This window comes from Rattus norvegicus, chromosome 1 (assembly GCF_036323735.1).
Source record: "Rattus norvegicus strain BN/NHsdMcwi chromosome 1, GRCr8, whole genome shotgun sequence".
Classification (NCBI taxonomy): domain Eukaryota; kingdom Metazoa; phylum Chordata; class Mammalia; order Rodentia; family Muridae; genus Rattus; species Rattus norvegicus.
In genome coordinates, this window is record NC_086019.1 from 225,519,552 (window position 1) to 225,537,695 (window position 18,144).

An 18,144-nucleotide genomic window follows, 5' to 3' on the forward strand; every position below is an offset into this window, starting at 1 on the left:
GGTTGACACACTAAAGTTAGCAAGAACAATTAGTCAGAAGCAGAACTCCAGAAGCTAAAAAGCACGGTTAGTACATTTAGGGACTTCCCCAGAGCTATGAACTTTGATGGATCCACATGATGTTGTCTATGTGCTGAGTTTTACAGCCTTAATAGTATTCCATCACAGAGTCAGTTGCGCTAAGGTCTCGGGACCTTCTACGATCTGGGGGCTCTGTTACATTTTTACCTCGAGTAGCTCATCACAGGCGAAGAAGATGCTGCCAGCAACTGTTCTCATTGCCATGACCCCATGAACAAGGTCAATGACGTCATTGTGGAGAGAATTAGCAAGATGACCCGACCAGCTCACAAACCTTCAGTGCTTGCGTCTCAGTTTTCTGAAGATTTGATTGGAAACACTGATTCTGCTTCGTCTCTCTGCTGATGGAAAGATTCTTTCCTAATTTTGGCAACTTGGACTTTTCCATTGGTCACCCCACCCCTCTTCCCTGGAGCACTCTAATTGTGCCTTCATGGGTGCTTAAAGGGAATCCACTTAGAAAACGAGTTTAAAAGGTCAACATAAGACCTTCCCTTTTTGCGTTTCTAGAGTTAAAACATTCAAAATCAACTCATAGAAACCCACTTTTACTTTCTCTGGTCCTTCCCTTCTAGCCTCAGAGCCCGCCCTACTCCAACTGGCCAGTCAATTTCTTGGCCCCGCCCCCAGTAAGGAACTCCTCCTCCAGCTGGTCCTAAGCCCCGCCCTCTAAGCGTATTCGTTCGTCAGCGCGTCGTAGCGGAAGCGGGGCAGCGAATGAGCGCGGGCCGCTGCGACTTTAGCCTCGTTGTCGGCGCGTGCGCGGGTCCCGAAACCCTGGCGGAGCGCAGCGCGAATGGAGGCCTGAGGGCGGCGGGGGCGGGGCGTGCCGCGAGCGGGGGCCTTGGCCGCGGCGGGCGCCGTCTAGAGGAGGCCCGGCCGTCCGCCACCACGCACCCGGGAGCGGTGAAGCGCAGGCGGGTCACGCCGTGGGCCGCGGCGGCGATGCAGCGACGACGGCGCGCTCCGCCCGCGTCTCAGCCGGCCCAGGACAGCGGGCACAGCGAGGAGGTGGAGGTGCAGTTCTCCGCCGGGCGTTTGGGCTCGGCCGCCCCTGCCGGGCCCCCAGTGCGCGGCACCGCCGAGGACGAGGAGCGGCTGGAGCGCGAGCACTTCTGGAAGGTCATTAACGCGTTCCGCTACTACGGGTAAGGCGCGCCCTCCGCCCGCCGCAGTCTCCGGGCCCGCCTCGTGGCTGGTTCGCGGAGCCCACGGTCACCTGCGCGCGGTCCTAAGGGACTGCTTCCCACCTCACCCGAAGCCGCCGGAACGAGCGTGCACTTTTGTAGAGAACTGAACGGTGCTGCTGAGTGGTTCTGACCAGATGGTGGAGGGTAGAAGTGATCACGGAATTCCAAAATGAGCAGCTTGGTAAGGGAAAGAGAGCAGGCACGGGAGCCGGCTTTATGTTCTTGTAGTCTGCGAGTAAGTATGGAATTCCTTTCGTGGGTCAGGCATGGTTGTAGGACCCCCGTCAATGTGCTCTCCATTCGTAATACAGCTTCCTAACTTCAACATTTGTCTAGATAGGTGTTCAGATAGCCTAATCAGAATGCCTAAGTGCAGATCTGATAGGGTCTTCATGCACCTGGGGTTTTAGGCAAGAATAGTACATTTATTTCCGTAAGTGATACATTCCATTATGTTCTGAATCTGTAGTTAGAACCGGAGAGCCGGACATGACCCCTTGTGCAGATCAGAACCAACCTAGAGGGTACCCTGATGCTATTTGTATTACAGTTGTTTTATATATGTAACTCTTTTGCCCAGGTCTGACCCCCATCAAGGGCAGGGACAAACCTTACTTTTATGGCACTGCGTTTGGTAATACGGTTGAAACTCTATTTTTAACAAATAAAACATAGTAGCAAAAAAGGACACTTCCATACAGCCCTATTCAGTTTTGGCTAGTGGTTATATTACTTTGTTACTATTTTGAATTGAATTATTTAGGATCTGATGGTTACAGAGTGGCAGGTATGGCAGGTGCGAGGAACCCAAGGCCTCAAATTTTCTAGTTCTAGACTCAAAGAGTGTTCCTCGGATCAAAGACTTAGAGGAAATAATTTCCTAATTGAACTCAGAGGTAGAGGGTATTTTCTGATAGTGCCACATTTTGCTATTGAAACAGCATTCTGGGAAACACTTTGGCATATAGTAGGCTCAGTTAAACATATGTAATTATATTCAGTTTTAATATAGTGGAGCCCAAGGATCCGTGTTTATTATTAGATGTTGGGTGGGCCTAGGGAGAGGACCTTTGCCCTAGTGTTGAGTGCCACAGTATAGAAAAGGCTGCAGTGTGTATTTTCTAGTTGTGACATGGTTCCCAGGGCTTTATCTCTCTCTACCAGTTGAATGTGAGATTGGGGGACTTTTCATTAAAACTTCTCTTTACCTGTGAGAAACACTCCAAACCTCTGGAAGAGTAGTGTAGCATACATGGCAAGCATTATGTGGCTTTCCAGCATTTTTGATAGTCTGACTTTGAAGTGTCTGTACTGCAGTCAGTAGTCACGTTTGGATAGGTTTAAACATAAATTAGAATTGAGCTGTGCAGTCTCCTAGCACATTTCAAGTGCTCCCCACCTGTTGCTATATTGGAGTGCCGTATTGGAGTGTGTGAACAGAAATCTTTTCATCATCAGATGAAAATCTGACAGTCCTGTTCTGGACTCCTAGCACCTTTTAGAGGGCTTACTTTTACCACTAAATGTTACAGAGAACAAAAAACTTGGATTAAAGGTCATGGAAAGAAATATCTTTAGGCTCCTGAGAGTACCAAAGACATTCTTTAAAAGCAGGGTACCATATCCAAGTTCCTTTCGTTAGCCAAGAATAAAGTTCTTGGCCAGTGAAGTCTTTACAGCTGTTCATCTCCATACACATCAGCATAATATAAACGAAGGGGTTTGGATGGCTGCTCTACAGGGAGGCTACAAATGATGGAACAGCTAGTAGACTGTAGCGTATGTTAGTTGCTGTGATAGTACAGTTATCTCCAATTGTAAGAAACTATGCTTTCAGCTCTGGTGAAATGCACACACACACCCTTCCCCAGTCTTTTGTTAGTTTGTTTTCTTCTCTAACTTTGTGTGTGTGGTTTTAGAGTTTGCACGTAAGCATGTACTGTACCACACTCTGCCCAAACCCTTCCAGAATTTCCCAGTGTGTCTTGTTTCTGGCGCTTTGAAGACCACTAGGTCATTGCTGGTTAAGGAATGTGCTTCCTTCCCTCCAGCTACCAACCTATCAGTTTTATCAGTAAGTACAGGTTAACCTGCTCAACTCCCACTGCCAGGATGGTACCTGCTCTCTTTAAACAAGAGGAAAGGCATGCCTAGCTTACTTTTTTGTTCTTGTTGAAAGGTGGAGATTTGAAAATGATAAAGAATGAAGTTGTACCCAGAAGGATTACTAGTAGGGCAGGGGGAGATTGGGAGACCTTAGGTGAAAGTCCATGGAGTTAGAGGCAGTATATGACACCACATGGTAGAGGACTTGGGCCTCCTTCCGGTTTTTTCTAAAGCCACAATCCCAACAGGTCAGGGTGCTGCCTTTCAGGTACCATTTAACTTTAATTATTTCACAAAAGTCCTACCTTCAAATACCATTGCTGGTCTTACATTTCTATCTACTTTATTTGCGTTTTTGTTTTTTTTTTCCTTTTTCGGAGCTGGGGACCGAACCCAGGGCCTTGCGCTTGCTAGGCAAGCGCTCTACCACTGAGCTAAATCCCCAACCCTTCTGTCTACTTTATACCTCACAATAAGGATTAAATTTTAATGTGCATTTTTGTGGCCACTTTCAAACCATAGCAAATACAGACTGTGAATGCAAAAAACTCCACTACTTAATGTCCTGTAGTTAGGAAATATCTTAGTAAATTTTGGTTGCATAAAGTAGAATGTTAATGATCATTTTATTCATTATTTTTAGAGCATTTATCCAATCTGACAAAAATTCTTCTGATAAGGATAAGGAATTATAAATCTTTCTCAGACTGGTATATCTTAAATCTTAGCTAAAAGTCAGATTCCACCTCAGCAGGACATAGGTGTGACCTGGTGTATATTGCTAACCATCTCCAAGAGGTATGCTATTATGTGTACCACATGAGTAGCTGTTACATAAAAGCAACTCAGGCACAGAAAGGCCTCCTGTGTTATGTCTGGAATCTAAACAGTCATGAGAGCAGAATGGTAGTTAACCAACGGATGGGAGTGGAGGGGTGAAACCCTGTGGGTACATGTCGGTCAGAGGATCCAGTGTTTGACTGAAGACACTGATAAGTATGTGAAGTGATGGGTTAACTAACTTGCTTTGATCGTCCCTCTTTATATATATAAACTATAACTTTATGTCCCATGAATACATATAACCAGAATTGGTACATTCAGTCATGAATCAGTTTGTCTTAAACAGCTACAAGATGGGTAATATATAAAAGGTTAAAAGTAGTTCCTTATAGAAGGGGGATTGTTATGGCCCGTCCCCTGAGTACTCTTACTTTTCTACATTTGTTTGTATTTTCACTGTCAGTGTGTTAATATGTAAGAAGTAGGTACGCCTGCTAAATTTTGAATGCTATATTAGTCAGACTTTGTCACTGTGATAAACCCCAATGTAAATAACTCATGGGAGGGCAAATATATTTTGACTCATAGTTTCAAAGGTTTTAGTCTGCTGGGAGGAAAGATGCCTGAGCAGAGCAGCTGATCTCCTGGCAACCAGCAAGCTGAAAGAGAATAAGGCTCTGGCCGGGATGCCCAGAAGTGTGTGTCTTCATCTATTCCTCACCCTATCCCCACGTGCCCCATGACCTATCCCCTCCCGCCACCTCCTAGAGTTTCTAGAGCCTCTGTAGAAAGTACCACCAGCTAGGAAACAAGCCTTTAGTACCTGGATTTTTTATTTTTATTTTCTTTTTAAGAGAAAGAACTTCATATCTAAATCATAACAAGTACCAACTGTGTTTACTAAGTGTTCCGTATCTAGTGAAGGTTGATGGCATGGACGAAGGAGTATGGTGCCTACCTGGTGGGTTTTGTGGAGATTTGTTCCAGCCAGTCTCTGTTATGTACCTGCTAGGCATTTATTAAATTTCAGAAAATGATATTTCCATGATCATTATTTTTACTTTGTTTTATCAAGACACTTTGGGGTGTAGGAGTGATCACATAGTAGTAAGTAACAAGCTAGGTTGTAGTATTTCTGACTCGAGAACGGTTCTACTATCTCCAATGTAAAAAGGGAGTGTCAGTAAAACCCCTGCCTCGGTGGCCTCTTAACATCATCCTGGGGCCTCCCTCCCACAGTGCCACACATGCTTTTAGAAACAGGACTGTGACATGTATGTATAGCACGAGCTTCTGTGCTTCATTACTCTTCACAGAAAGTATTTGCATTTTCATTTTAAAGAAGTATTTGCTTTATTTGTGTATAGAGAACATAAAGAACGCTGCAGGGAATTCCTGTAAGCCACCCCCAGTTTCCATAGTCTGTCTGCACATGCCTGCATATACACATACTGACATACATGTCAAGTATGTACACACATGCTCACATGCTCACATTCTCGCTTACATACATATGTACACACACGTACACACACACACACACACACACACACACACGAGTCTCATTCCTTTTCAGAAAGGATATCCCTTTCCTCAAACACTGACTTGGTTCTTAAACAATGTGTTGTTTAATGCTATATAAAATGAAGTTGTATATCATGTGTTCTTTATTGTGCTGTTTTTTTAACAAGTATTTATGTTCTTGGTTTTTATCTTTTAGAGTCATAGCAGTGCTTTGTTTATTTCTCTGTATTCCCCAGTATAATTTCTTCATCACGATCACTGATAATGGGCTTTCTGTTGTTTGTGGGGAATGTTTGTTATTTGACAGTGCTGTGGTGAAGGCAGCTTGTGTTTCTTGAATATGTGTAGGGGTATCATTTCTAGATCACAGAGCAGATAAACATTAAGATTTATTAAGGATTCAGTTACTTTGCAAAGCGTTTGTATTCATTTCTGGATTCACCATTAGTGTCAAAATGTTCTAATTTTCCCACAATTCACCAACATTTGACCTAGTTGGATCTATAGGTTTTTGCCAATTTGGTCTATATAAAATGACATTTGGCTTTTTAAAATGAAGCTCTTCTTTTTGCTTCATAAATAAGCAATCTTCAAAATAACCATTCAACATAGAAAACCTTTGGCATGCAAATCGTAAATAGTATATTTGAAACCCTATAGAATTTTAATTTGCTTAATACTTTTGTCGTATATAATTTATATTTTTCAAAATTCAACTTGGCTGCTTTTTAGTTTCAAAACATACTCTGTATTCTATGTTTTTACTGTTTTGATTCTGGGGACTAAATCTAGGCTGTTTTAACTTTTACAGTAGCATGTTACTACTCGATGATGTAACTGAGCCATCGTCCAGGCATAACCAGACTTCTTTCAAAAGTCAAGGGTAGCAATACGGGTGGTGTCCAGCATAACTAGGCAGTAACAGTTATGTAAGCTGACAGTTTTAAAATGAGGTTGGCTTCTGGAGAGAGAATTCTTTTTGCCAATTAAAATAAAACACCTTTTCTGTTTTAGCACCAGTATGCACGAACGAGTGAACAGAACAGAAAGACAGTTTCGATCACTTCCAGATAATCAGCAGAAACTGCTTCCTCAGTTTCCTCTTCACTTGGACAAGATCCGGAAATGCGTTGACCATAATCAGGAAATACTGCTGACCATTGTGAATGATTGCATACATATGTTTGAAAATAAAGAATATGGAGAAGATGTATGTGAAATCGGTTCTCTCTTAATTTTAGGCTAACGGTCCTCGTGTCCAGCTCTTGCTCAGGTCATCCACTCTACTGAGAGGATGGATGTTGTCCTATGAAGCTGGGAGATCACTGTTTTGCTTTTGCTTTTGTTTTTGTACCTAGATAACAGTTGATAATCTCACATGGGGTTTTGTATATACTATTATATAGGGGAATTAAATTCTTAAAAGACTTCACTAGCTATATTAGTTAATTTCTTCCCCAGTTTCTTTTTCAGTAACTTATATTTGTTAATATTCATCTTTTACTTTAAAAATTTTTGTTTTTCACCTAAATCTCAAGTGACTAGTAATAGTAGAAACTGAAAGCTCTATGTATCCACATGGTAGATGGATTTTTGACTAGTCCCATGTGGGCCATTCATGCTACCTACCCATCAATGAACTGGAAGAATTTTCTTAACCTCTCTCAGAGGGTGGGGTGTTCTGTCTCCACAGTAGGTCGGTGCTGGTCCTCGCCCCAGTAAGGACAGCTTCACTTTAAGGAATCTTCCTCTATTGAGGGCAGAAGTGAGAACACCAAGCTTTCTTTATGTAGGCTCTCAAGCTGTACTTGAACCCATACTTAGGTGAGAGGCTAATAATTGTCATTGACCCACCTATATCTTAGTATGCTCACTTAACCATATTCAAAATTGACTCTAAGAAAATAATTCTTTTTCCCTCCTTTGAAACAGGCCAATGGAAAGATTATGCCAGCATCTACATTTGACATGGATAAGTTAAAATCTACACTCAAACAGTTTGTAAGAGACTGGAGTGGAACCGGAAAAGCAGAAAGGGATGCCTGCTATAAGCCAATCATTAAAGAGATTATCAAAAATTTTCCAAAAGAGAGATGGTAAATATAACCACTTTTAACCACTTCCTGTAAGATGTATAATCATTTAGCTACAGCATTTCACCCTGTGATTCATTTTCATAGTCGCTCTGTGCCTGTGTGTTTTTATGTATGTGAGTGGTATATTTGTTACTGGATGCTTCGGTTCTGTGAGATTGGAGTTTTTATATTCAGTAACATTTGCCCTAGTAAATATGAGAAATTTGAAGTATTTTATAGTCAACAGTACTCACTGCGTTATAAGTTGCTTTTAGAACAAAATGATAGCGGTAGACTTTATTTTATCTCATTATGACTTAAAAGAAATGAGGCACCATACTGTGGAGAAGTAACTAACTTTTTAAACACGGTACCTTTGGGCATTTTAAATCTCATCCTCTGCTTTTGTGGAGGGCTGGGTAATGCTTGCTATAATATGTGAGGGCCTGTGTTTGCATCCCCAGCATCTGCCTAAAAGGCCAGGCTCTTGTAGTCCCAGGCCCAGGGGATCCCGTTCTGTCTCAGAAAATCAGGTGGGAAACCACTGAGTTAGACACTCATCACACACAAACAAAAGGGAGTGATTTATATTTTAATTAAAGCAAATACCATGCTATTACATACTTCTTTTTACATGTATTACCTGCATTGGAATCTGTTTGAACTGGAAAGAAGGCCCCGTAGTTAGAATGCTCGTCTGCTCTCGCCAACGAGCCACGTTCAGTTCTCAGCTGAACATTACCACGAGGCTCCCAGTCACCTTTAAACTTCCAGCTCCAGGGGACCCAGTCTCCTTCTGGACGCTGTGGGCATCTACACTCACACATGCACATTTCCTCACACAGACACAAAACTTATAAGTCTGTACTTAAAATTTAAGGTAGACTTTTTTTAAATAATAAAATAAAATTGACTTTTTTTCCTCCATGCTCATAGGCCCAGTGAATTTTGTCTCAGGCCCTTGGGATCCATAGGTCCCCATGTGCTGAGAACTGAATTTGGGTAAATCCTTTGAGGAATGTTGGTACCTTTGTCTCTTTTTCTCTCTTTTGAACTTTAATTTTGAAGTAACTTCAAAATTAGGGTTCTTTATCAACATTCATCAAGTTTTGGCATTTTACAGCGTCATTGATATATCATTCCATCTTCTCCTTCCCTCCCTGTTCAGCATGTGGATGTCTGAACCCGCATTCAGAGTGACTGTAAAGCGTTAGAGTCGTCTAGTGTCTGCCGTGGTTTCTTCCTGCTGAATACTTCACAGCTTCAGGTTTCGGGGCTCAGTGTGTAGCCATGGATGGCCTGGAACCTACTGTGTGGGCCAGGCTGACCTGAGCACAGAGGTCCACCTGCCTCCGCCTTCTGAGTCTGGATTTAAAGCTGTGCTCCACCACAGAGGCACAGAGCTTATGCTTGAGACTAAATGTCTTCACTTTCAGTTAGCAGATTCAGGAAATTGACCCTCGAACACAGTTATGGAACCTGACGTTTTATCACTTTGTGCTGTGACACCTGGGAGATGGTGATCTTTTAACCTTCACAGTTCACAGGCTGCTTTCTAATAAAGGGGGCCCTTCTTCGGTCTCCTCCATACAGATTTATTTCAAGGACTTACAGTTCCAATTTTATTCAGCGAATTATAATCTTAAGTTATCGTTTTGATTTTGTTGTTTAAATTCTTCTACCTTTGGGGATTTCTTTTTGCTGAAAAATATGAGGTATTTGAGACCTACCCGTGTTGTAGACTCCTGTGAGGCTTGGTTATTTCTCCGAGGATTTGATTGCTTGTACTATGAAATGCAGCCTCGGACCGCAGATAAGCACACTTGGTCTGTCGTCGTTACTTTGGGCACTGCACAGACACACACACCCAGACTCAGTGCTGGTCCTGCCTGTACACTCTGTCCCTAATGTAGGTGCTGAACTTTATGTTCCTGAGGCAAGGTTTCACTGTAGTCCATGAGCTGACCTTGAACTCAATCCCCCTGCCAAGATCATCCTCCACAGGCTCAGACTGCAGGCGTGAGCTGCCCCTTCTCAGCTCAGCACAGTTTTAGTGCTGTTTTTTAAGTTTTTCCCCAACAATCCCGACATCTGTGTTGTTTCAGGTTTTTTTTTAAACTTCTTTTTTTCTTGAGTTTTTGCATTAATAGTTTTGTTTTAGTTGAACATTTTATGCACAAAAAAATCCCAAAAACAAATAGTGAGGATGAAAGTAAATAAATTAATCAAAAATATATTATATTTTTCTTTTTCTGTCAGAACACTAGTATAGAGGGCAGTGTAAATAGTTTTCATTTCTGAAGTACCTACAAGTACTTATTCCTTCAGATGGTCTCTTAAGAAATTTCCTATAAACCTTGCATCAAGAAACATAGTAATTTGGGAATATTGTCTCTTTCTAGAAAATGAATCGGATTATGAAGTTTTGTCTGTATTTCATCTTCTATTTCATATACAATGACTTCAGCATTCTCCTTAGACAGAATAGTAGGAAAAATTTTGCAACAGTGAGTAGTTATTGGCCTCTTGCATAAAAGAATTATATCTTCAATAGTAAATCAACTGCTACGCACACAGGATGTAAGCAAAAGCTAGGAGCAAGACATTTGCTGCTGAGTCAACTTTTTTTTAATAGTGAAAAAAAATGTATATTTAGAATCACCCATGTGGACTGAGTTTAGATGACCCCAATCTTGTTGGCAGTATCCAGAGCATCCTAATCAAGCTAAGTGAGCATGTGCCTTCTTCTCTCAGTCGGGGCTTATTAGGGCCTGACTTCGGCCACATCAGTCTCATAGTTTCTTCACAGCCTGTTTGATCAGGTGCTTGTTGGCCTTGATAACTTCTGCACTGAACACAAGCATGCTGCACTCGGTCTTCTGCATGGCTCATTCACTGGTGAGGGGAATGTGATGGTTGCATCGTTGCCAAGCCTGTTTCTCCTGGGTGCACTCTTGACAGTATTTGGGCTGCCTCCTGAACTGCAAGGTCTTCGGCCACCTGAAGGTGGATGACTTGTGGGGTTTTCGTTTTGTGGCTGTCGCCTTTCAACATTAGCTTTCAAGGCCTTCGCTTTGACTTGTGCTTGGGAGGGGTGGGAGCTTCCTTCTTTTGGCTGCATCTTGGCGAGAAATGCAGAGTCAACTTTTAACAAAATCCTTGGCTAACTCACTGTGTGTGTGTGTGTGTGTGTGTGTGTGTGTGTGTGTGTGTGTGTGTGTGTTTTAATTATCTAAGCTGTCACAATTTGTTTTTTTATCCAAAGTATCATCTGTTCTTTTTATTTTTTTGAGTTAGCATTCAACATAATGGTTTTCATTATGACATTTCCCTGCATATATGTCAAACATGGCTCTTGTCATGTCATAAAGTTTATTTTCAGGAGATTAAACACCATAAGAGTCATGATGTATATGCTTACGAGTGTTGGACATTTTGGGCTGTACTTTCTGAATAGGCTCTACCATTGCTATAGCTTATTTTGGGGGAAAGGGATTTCTATATGTTAGATCATAGTCATGCAAAAAGTTTTAATTTCTTCCTTCCAAACTTAAATGCTGTTATTCCTTATTTTTATCCTTAGGGGAAAGCTTTCTCTTTTACTTCTGAGTATAATGCTAACTGAGGTTTTCCTAATTCTTCTTTCCTTGTTCAATATTTTTCCACCTTTCTTTGAAAGGATGTTGGATATTGTTAAATACCTTTTGATTCTATGGAGACGACCTTGTTGAGGTCTTCCCCCACCCTGTTTTATTAAAATCTCATTTTCTTGTGTTAAATCACCCTTGCCTTCCTAGGATAGATCACATTTGGTTATGGTAAATAATTTTCTAAACATATTGTTGGTTTAGACTTGCTAATATTTTGTTTGGGATTTCTATACTCGTTCATTGTAAGAGATGTGGCCTATGGTTTTCTATTGCTAGGAGTAAGCCTTTCTTCTAGAGAGGATGGCAAATTGTTTTTATTCTTCTCTGGAAGATAGGAAGTAGGAAGTAATCTTCATTAAGAATCATTTTGAAGACTTTGAGTCAGAATAGTACAAATTGCCATTCTTAAAGGCTGCCGTGTTCAGCCAGCAGTGCTACTACAGGTTCTCGGTGTACTTGTTACACATGGGCCTTCCCATTGAGCTATACTCTTGCCTCTAAGATTTTTAACAGTGGCAGTTCATGAAGGATTCCATAGCTATTAGAATAATGAGCTAAATTTTCGTATTAACTTTTTTTTATAGTTTTTATAATTGCCTTAAGTTTTATGAACCTTTATGAATAGCATTGCTTCTATGGGGATATTATTTGTTTTTAAGTTTCCAATTTTTAGTCTCTGAAAATCATCAATGCTTTGCTCAATAAAGTGCTGGATAATGGCTTCTTTAAAGTCTAAGTACTTCTGAAAATTCATAGTATCTTTCTTTCTGAAAGTAGCTTATAAAGTCAGGCTCTTTATACTGTGTGTGTACCAAAGTTTGAATGAGTTTCAGATGCTTAAGTCAACATAACTTCTGATGTTTATTGTTTGTTTATACTTAAAATTACTGAGTAATGTATGCAATTGTGTCTAATCAGCCTTTCAATACTAGCAGTCTAACAAAAAGAGCGCCACTGTTAAAGGTACTCAGGAAGCTCGCCCACTTGCTGTTCTACAGACTATAATATCTGGTAAACAGATGAATTAGCTTTAGGTGGTACTACTAAATTATTTTACAAGTAAAAGAATAGCTAAAGGCATTTTTTAGTAGGTAAAGATGTCAGAGTTTAGGATTAAGAAGGACATGAGTCGTCTGTCACTATTATCCATCTCCCCTCTCCATTCCTGAGAACAGCGAGTGTTAGAGACATATACAGATATATATGTCCATGTACATACTCCTAGACCTTAAATGAAATATACTGGGGAAAATGTTGATTCCTCCGATCTTGGACCTGACAGGAAAATTACAGATTTCCTTCTATCATTTTGTATTACTTAGATTAGTTTCTTTGTGTTAGATAAGAAAGGTAAACATTAAGACTAGATACATAATTGATGTCATAGCTTTCCCGTAAAACATAAACCCCAGAATCAGTTGTAGGGGTGGTGTCTCCCGTACCTATGCTTCATGGCTGAGGCATGACTGTGAATTTGAGGTGCTGCACAGCAAAACCCTGTCTCAAAGAAAGAAAAGGGCCTGGATGAGGCACATGAATTATAGTCCCTCAGAATCCAAGTTAGTTCTGGATAAAGCACTGTCATTTAGGTCTCAGATACAACAGGCATAAAACCTGATGTCCTTACACATACTTGAGCTGGATTTGACTCAATTTCATCTACCTTTCCTTACTGAGATTTCAAATGAATGGCCATCTTGAGATGTCTATGAAAGACAGTATATTTAATGAGTATGCATAGAACTACCTGTACTTGCTCATTAAAATGGTTTATGTTAACACATTTATTTTACCTGTTTGTCCATGTTTGAAAATAATGTGTTTGAGTTTTTTAAGAACAACCAATTTTGAAGGCACAGATTGGCCTCTGCATTATTGATAAAGAAATGTTTTCTACATTTTACCAAATACTAGATCATTGGTGTCTGCTTTGGTTTTATATAAAGGCGTTTTCTATGCTGCTCTTGTGAACAGTTGAACGAAGTTAGCAAACAATACTCTTTGTTTTTGTTTTATTTTCACTTAAAATTAAAGGTTAGCTGAAGGTGGTGACTATTAGATCAGCAGTCTAGCATTCAGGAGGAAGAGGCAGGGGTAGCAACACAAGCTCAGGACCAGTGTGGTGAAGGCTACCCAGGGCTATTGAGACCTTCTCTCAAGCAAAATGTATGTGAGCTCAAGATCTAAACTTTTTTCAAATGTGAACACAGGAATAGTGTAATGCTAAACATCTGATAGAATACTATATGTTGAAAATTTCACCCAAACAAAACAACGGTGCAAATGTTCATCTTCCCCAAGTGTCTGCCGCTTCAGTGCTGTAAAGTATACACATGAAGGAAAGAAACATTTGAGTCAGCCTTGAAGGCTCGGATTTTTTTTATTGTAAAAACTATTAACTGGTTTGTTATTTTTGGTTTTAAGATCTTAATTCATTATCATATTTTAAGGCCATTTGAGGGTAACATTTTGTTTATGAGTATGTCAGTATTCACTGTACTCCAAGAAGACATTGACTGACTTGTTGAAAATTTATCTTTCACATAGTTTTTAGGAAAACTGAGTTTAAAAAAAACATGCTTCCTATTTATATTAAAATAAATGTATTAACTATTTACAAAGGGATTTGTTAGCTTAAAGGAATCTATTATAAAAGAGAAAATGGTGAAATTTTAGAATGCCATATGCAATTGTATAGAGTGAAGAACAACATTTTATCTCACTCTGAAATCTTTCTTGACTGAAAAGGTATATATTTTAAGCTTCTTTCAAATCAGATTTTTAAATGTTCATAATTCTAGAACAATACTTTAGTGACAAAACTAAGATCAATAATTCAAAATAAAATGGCATAAATTGACATAAATTGGCATAAAAGGAATATAAGACAAATCTCATACGAAAATTCAAATGTAAAACTATATTAAGCCATTTTTACATAATGTTTGCAAAAATTGAAGATTAGGAAACCGTCAAGCTGTGGAGAAACATGTCTCTTGTGAAAGAAAAAAATAGGAAAAAATTTATGAAGGATAGCTTGGTGGTGTTTGTCAAAATCTTTCTTAGAGTTCAATATGTTGAATCTGGTTTACAGATATACTTCTGTGTATAGAAATTATTCTAATATTAACAGTGCCAAAGTATGATAGGTAATGCAGAGTTCTGTAATGTGGGTTTTTTTGTTTTTGTTTTTTAAACACAGGCTCTCATATAGCCCAGGCTGGCTTTAAACTTGCTGTGTTGCTAACGATGGCCTTGAACTCCTTGGTCTTCCTGCTTCTACACCCTGAATATTGGGATTTGCACTTATTCCAATATGCCTATTATTTTTGTGGTGCTGGGATTAAGCTCCAGGGCTTCGTACATGCTAGAGAAGCACCATACTGATCTGTATCTCTGTACTGGTGTAAAGTTTTAATGACTTACTTAGTAACTTAGTTAGAGGGATGGATACCCAAGAGGATATCCTGTTCATATGCAGGCTATAAATATAATGTCTTCATGTAATTTAAATGCTTTGATAGCTACAAAGAAAGGTAAAGTAGTAGGTTGAAGTTAATAAACTAGAATTTCAACTTGTATCAATATGAAGGATTGCTGAGATTTTTTTTTCATTCATCATTTGAGGTCCAACTTATTTTACACTCAGAACATATGTCACTATATACTTTAAATAATATGAATTTCGTGCTGTCTGCTATATTGGACAGAATAGCTACGATTCAGAGAACTACTTTTGCTGCTTAAAAGTTACAGGTGGCCGAATACGTAAGGGTGCTTGCTGCACAGCCTGGTGACCCTCCCGAGACTGACATTGTAGAAAAAAGGACCAGTTCGTACAATCTGACCTTTGACCACTACATGCATGCTGTGGTAGATGAAACACACACACACACACTCACACTCACACTCACACTCACACTCACACTCTCACTCTCTGGGGGGAGTTGCATATAATCCTACCACTAGGGGTCACTCAAGTGTCACCATACTGATACCACAAAACAAGTATATTTTTTATATTGGCGCTTGCTAATTTGTAAAGCAAAGATACAGTTAATTAAGCCTGATAAGAACATTTACTGTTGGTAAAATGGCCTAGCCTTGTTTTAAAGTTTTAAAATCACATTTATATTTAAAGTTTTTCTTCACTGACTTATAAAAGATTCATATACACATTTGGGAAAGCATTCTGGCCATCCCACCCATTCCCTGTTTGGTTTTTGATCAATTCTTTTATTCCAAACATACTCTGACTTTATTTAAGACCCACTGGAAACACCCTCTTGTCATAATACACACAGTTTGATGATCTGCAGTAGTTTCTGCTCATTTATGAGCTAGGGATTTGTGGTCTGTATTTTGTGTCTTGATGCCTTTTAATAGCAGTCTTCATACTTCAAATGCTAGTGTACCTCTTGGCACAAAGTGGAAGTAGAAGGTTCAAGGTTCTGGTTAGGGAAGTTTTGATGAAAGAATACAACTAATCTTCCACAAGTTAGTTACTCAGTTGTTCCTGTTGGTTTATTTTGTTATTTTAAAGACAGACGTTCTCACTCTGTAGTACTGGCTGGCTTGGAACTCACTATGTAGACAAGGATGGCCTTGAATTCCAAACAATCTGCTTGCCTCTGTCTCCTGAGTACTGGGTGTGTATCTATTCCTGGCAGGTCTATTATTCAGACATACATATATTCCATAAATGATATATAAAAAACCATTTTACTGAGTGAGCCATTTCCCTCCCTGGTTCCCCAATTTCTTTCTTTTTCTTTTAAGTGGAATATGCAAAGATTATCCTGTAGAATATAATGCTAATCAAAATGTCCTGTTGCTCTCTGAGAGTGAAGGCCTCGGGAACAGGTAGTTTGTGAGATTTGAATAGTTTGAAATTGAATTGGATTTGTGAACCAAATTTTGAAAACGTGATAGTTAAATTCCCTCTTTACTGAATATGATACTGATTACACACATTTTCTTTTTAGTTCCTATACAAAAACATTTTCCCCTCATCTTTTAAAATAAAGTTACTTGTGTGCACATGTGTGTACAAATACATGTAGGGGTACATTTGCAGGTCAGAGGACAGCCTGAAAGGGTAGGTTCTCTTCCACTATGTGGGTCCCAGGGATTGAGCTCAGTTTCTCAGCCTTAGTGAGACTACCTTTCCCCACTGAACCATTTTGCTGACCCTAAAACTTGATTTACCTGGGTTCCTGAGAAAAGGTCCCTGCCTCCTAATTTGTTATCCCCTAAATTGCAGAATGGCAGAGCTCAGAGAGAAGAAAGTATGTAATGGCAATGTGATGGGGTAATGGAGCCTCTGCTTGGGGGCAGCCTATTTGTCTTAAATGCTCGCCCAGAAGTATTTGCAAGGGGAGCTGTGGCAGCAAGGTCACAAGTTTGAGGCTAGTTGGGCTACTTAATGAAACCTTTCAGAAAAGAAGGCAGTTGCTTCTAACCTTTAACCTTTCCTCTCTTTCTTTTGGAAGGGAGGTAGGGGCAGCAGAGACAGTCCTATTTTGTCTCCCAAGCTGCTCTGGAATTTACTATGTAGACCAGGCTTGCCTCAAACTCATGTCTGTCCTTCAGTCTCCCAGTTCTGAAGTAACAGGTGTGAGCTACCTTGCCCAGTAACCCTGCCCTTTTCTTTTTGTACCTGAGAGCTATAAAATTTTAGAGATATACTTTATACATTAAAATATAAATGAGTTAATTTATTTGGTTCTGTAAATTGTGTTGTATGAACTTAGAAAAGTAAGGTTTTGTTCTCTGCTTCATGGTGAAATACTTGTTCAAAAGTCACACATGTTATGAGGGATCACTTTGGAATAATTTATCTTCCCAAGAATAAGAATGACTATACATTTTTAGATACAATGTGGTTCAATTTTTTTTCCTGAAAAGTATTTTTGGGGGAATAAAACCCTTACTTGATAACATTACAATTTTGTCTATCTTTTATTTTTATTGACATTTATTAATACTTCAGTTTTAAGAAGCCAAGAGGGTACAAGTAAGCTTATTTTATTGAATAACTGAATACATTTTTAGTTGTTAATATGGCTTTTGTCTCTTTTTCTTTCCTTTTTCTTCTTTGAGGCGCTGGATATAATTGCCTTGTTTCATTTCAGGGATCCTTCTAAAGTAAATATTCTGGTACCTGGTGCTGGACTAGGAAGATTGGCCTGGGAAATAGCTATGCTAGGTTATGCTTGTCAAGGAAATGAATGGAGTTTTTTTATGCTCTTTTCTTCCAACTTTGTACTCAACAGGTATTTAATTTACTTTTTGATGGAAATAGTAATCTCTAACAATTCAAATTGCTTTGCCTATTTTTGAACAATTCTGAACTAGAAGAAAAATATATCGTACTTGCTTGATGTAGATCATATTTACATAGAATTCATAATGCTTACTGATGGCCATTGTAGCCAGTGTTAATTAGCTAACAGTGTTGACACAGGGCAAGCAAACAACTTTTTAGAAAGTAATTGGGCATTCCATGAAACTAAATGATTTCTCTAAGCTTTTTCACTTTTTGTTTCTTGGTAAGGTAAGAGTTTATTTTAGCAATTGTAAATATTTTCCCTGACCGACTTCCAAGAAGTGGCCATATATGTTCAAATGACTGAGTGGATTGAGGATCCCAGAACTTCTGTGTCCTCTAGCAGAAGGTAGTAGAAAAGAGTGACCATTTTTTAAGTCAGAAGAGACAATGTATCTGAGACAAAA

The 18,144-nt window shown here is 39.5% G+C and overlaps 1 protein-coding gene across 4 annotated transcripts in view; it reads left to right on the forward strand.

Moving 5' to 3' along the window:
* Positions 1 to 793: 793 nt before the first annotated feature.
* Carnmt1 (carnosine N-methyltransferase 1) overlaps positions 794 to 18,144 on the forward strand; it is a 29,627-nt gene continuing 12,276 nt past the window's right edge. Inside the window, exons 1-4 of one of the 4 annotated variants that reach the window (XM_039108821.2) lie at positions 798 to 1,229; positions 6,699 to 6,894; positions 7,617 to 7,780; positions 17,544 to 17,684. In XM_039108821.2, the coding sequence (XP_038964749.1) occupies positions 799 to 1,229; positions 6,699 to 6,894; positions 7,617 to 7,780; positions 17,544 to 17,684 (932 nt within the window). In that variant the 5' untranslated portion in view covers position 798. Of the gene's footprint in view, positions 1,230 to 6,698; positions 6,895 to 7,179; positions 7,509 to 7,616; positions 7,781 to 17,543; positions 17,685 to 18,144 lie in introns of those variants that run through there. The other 3 variants (NM_001024974.1, XM_039108831.2, XM_039108834.2) reach the window with 3 other exon arrangements.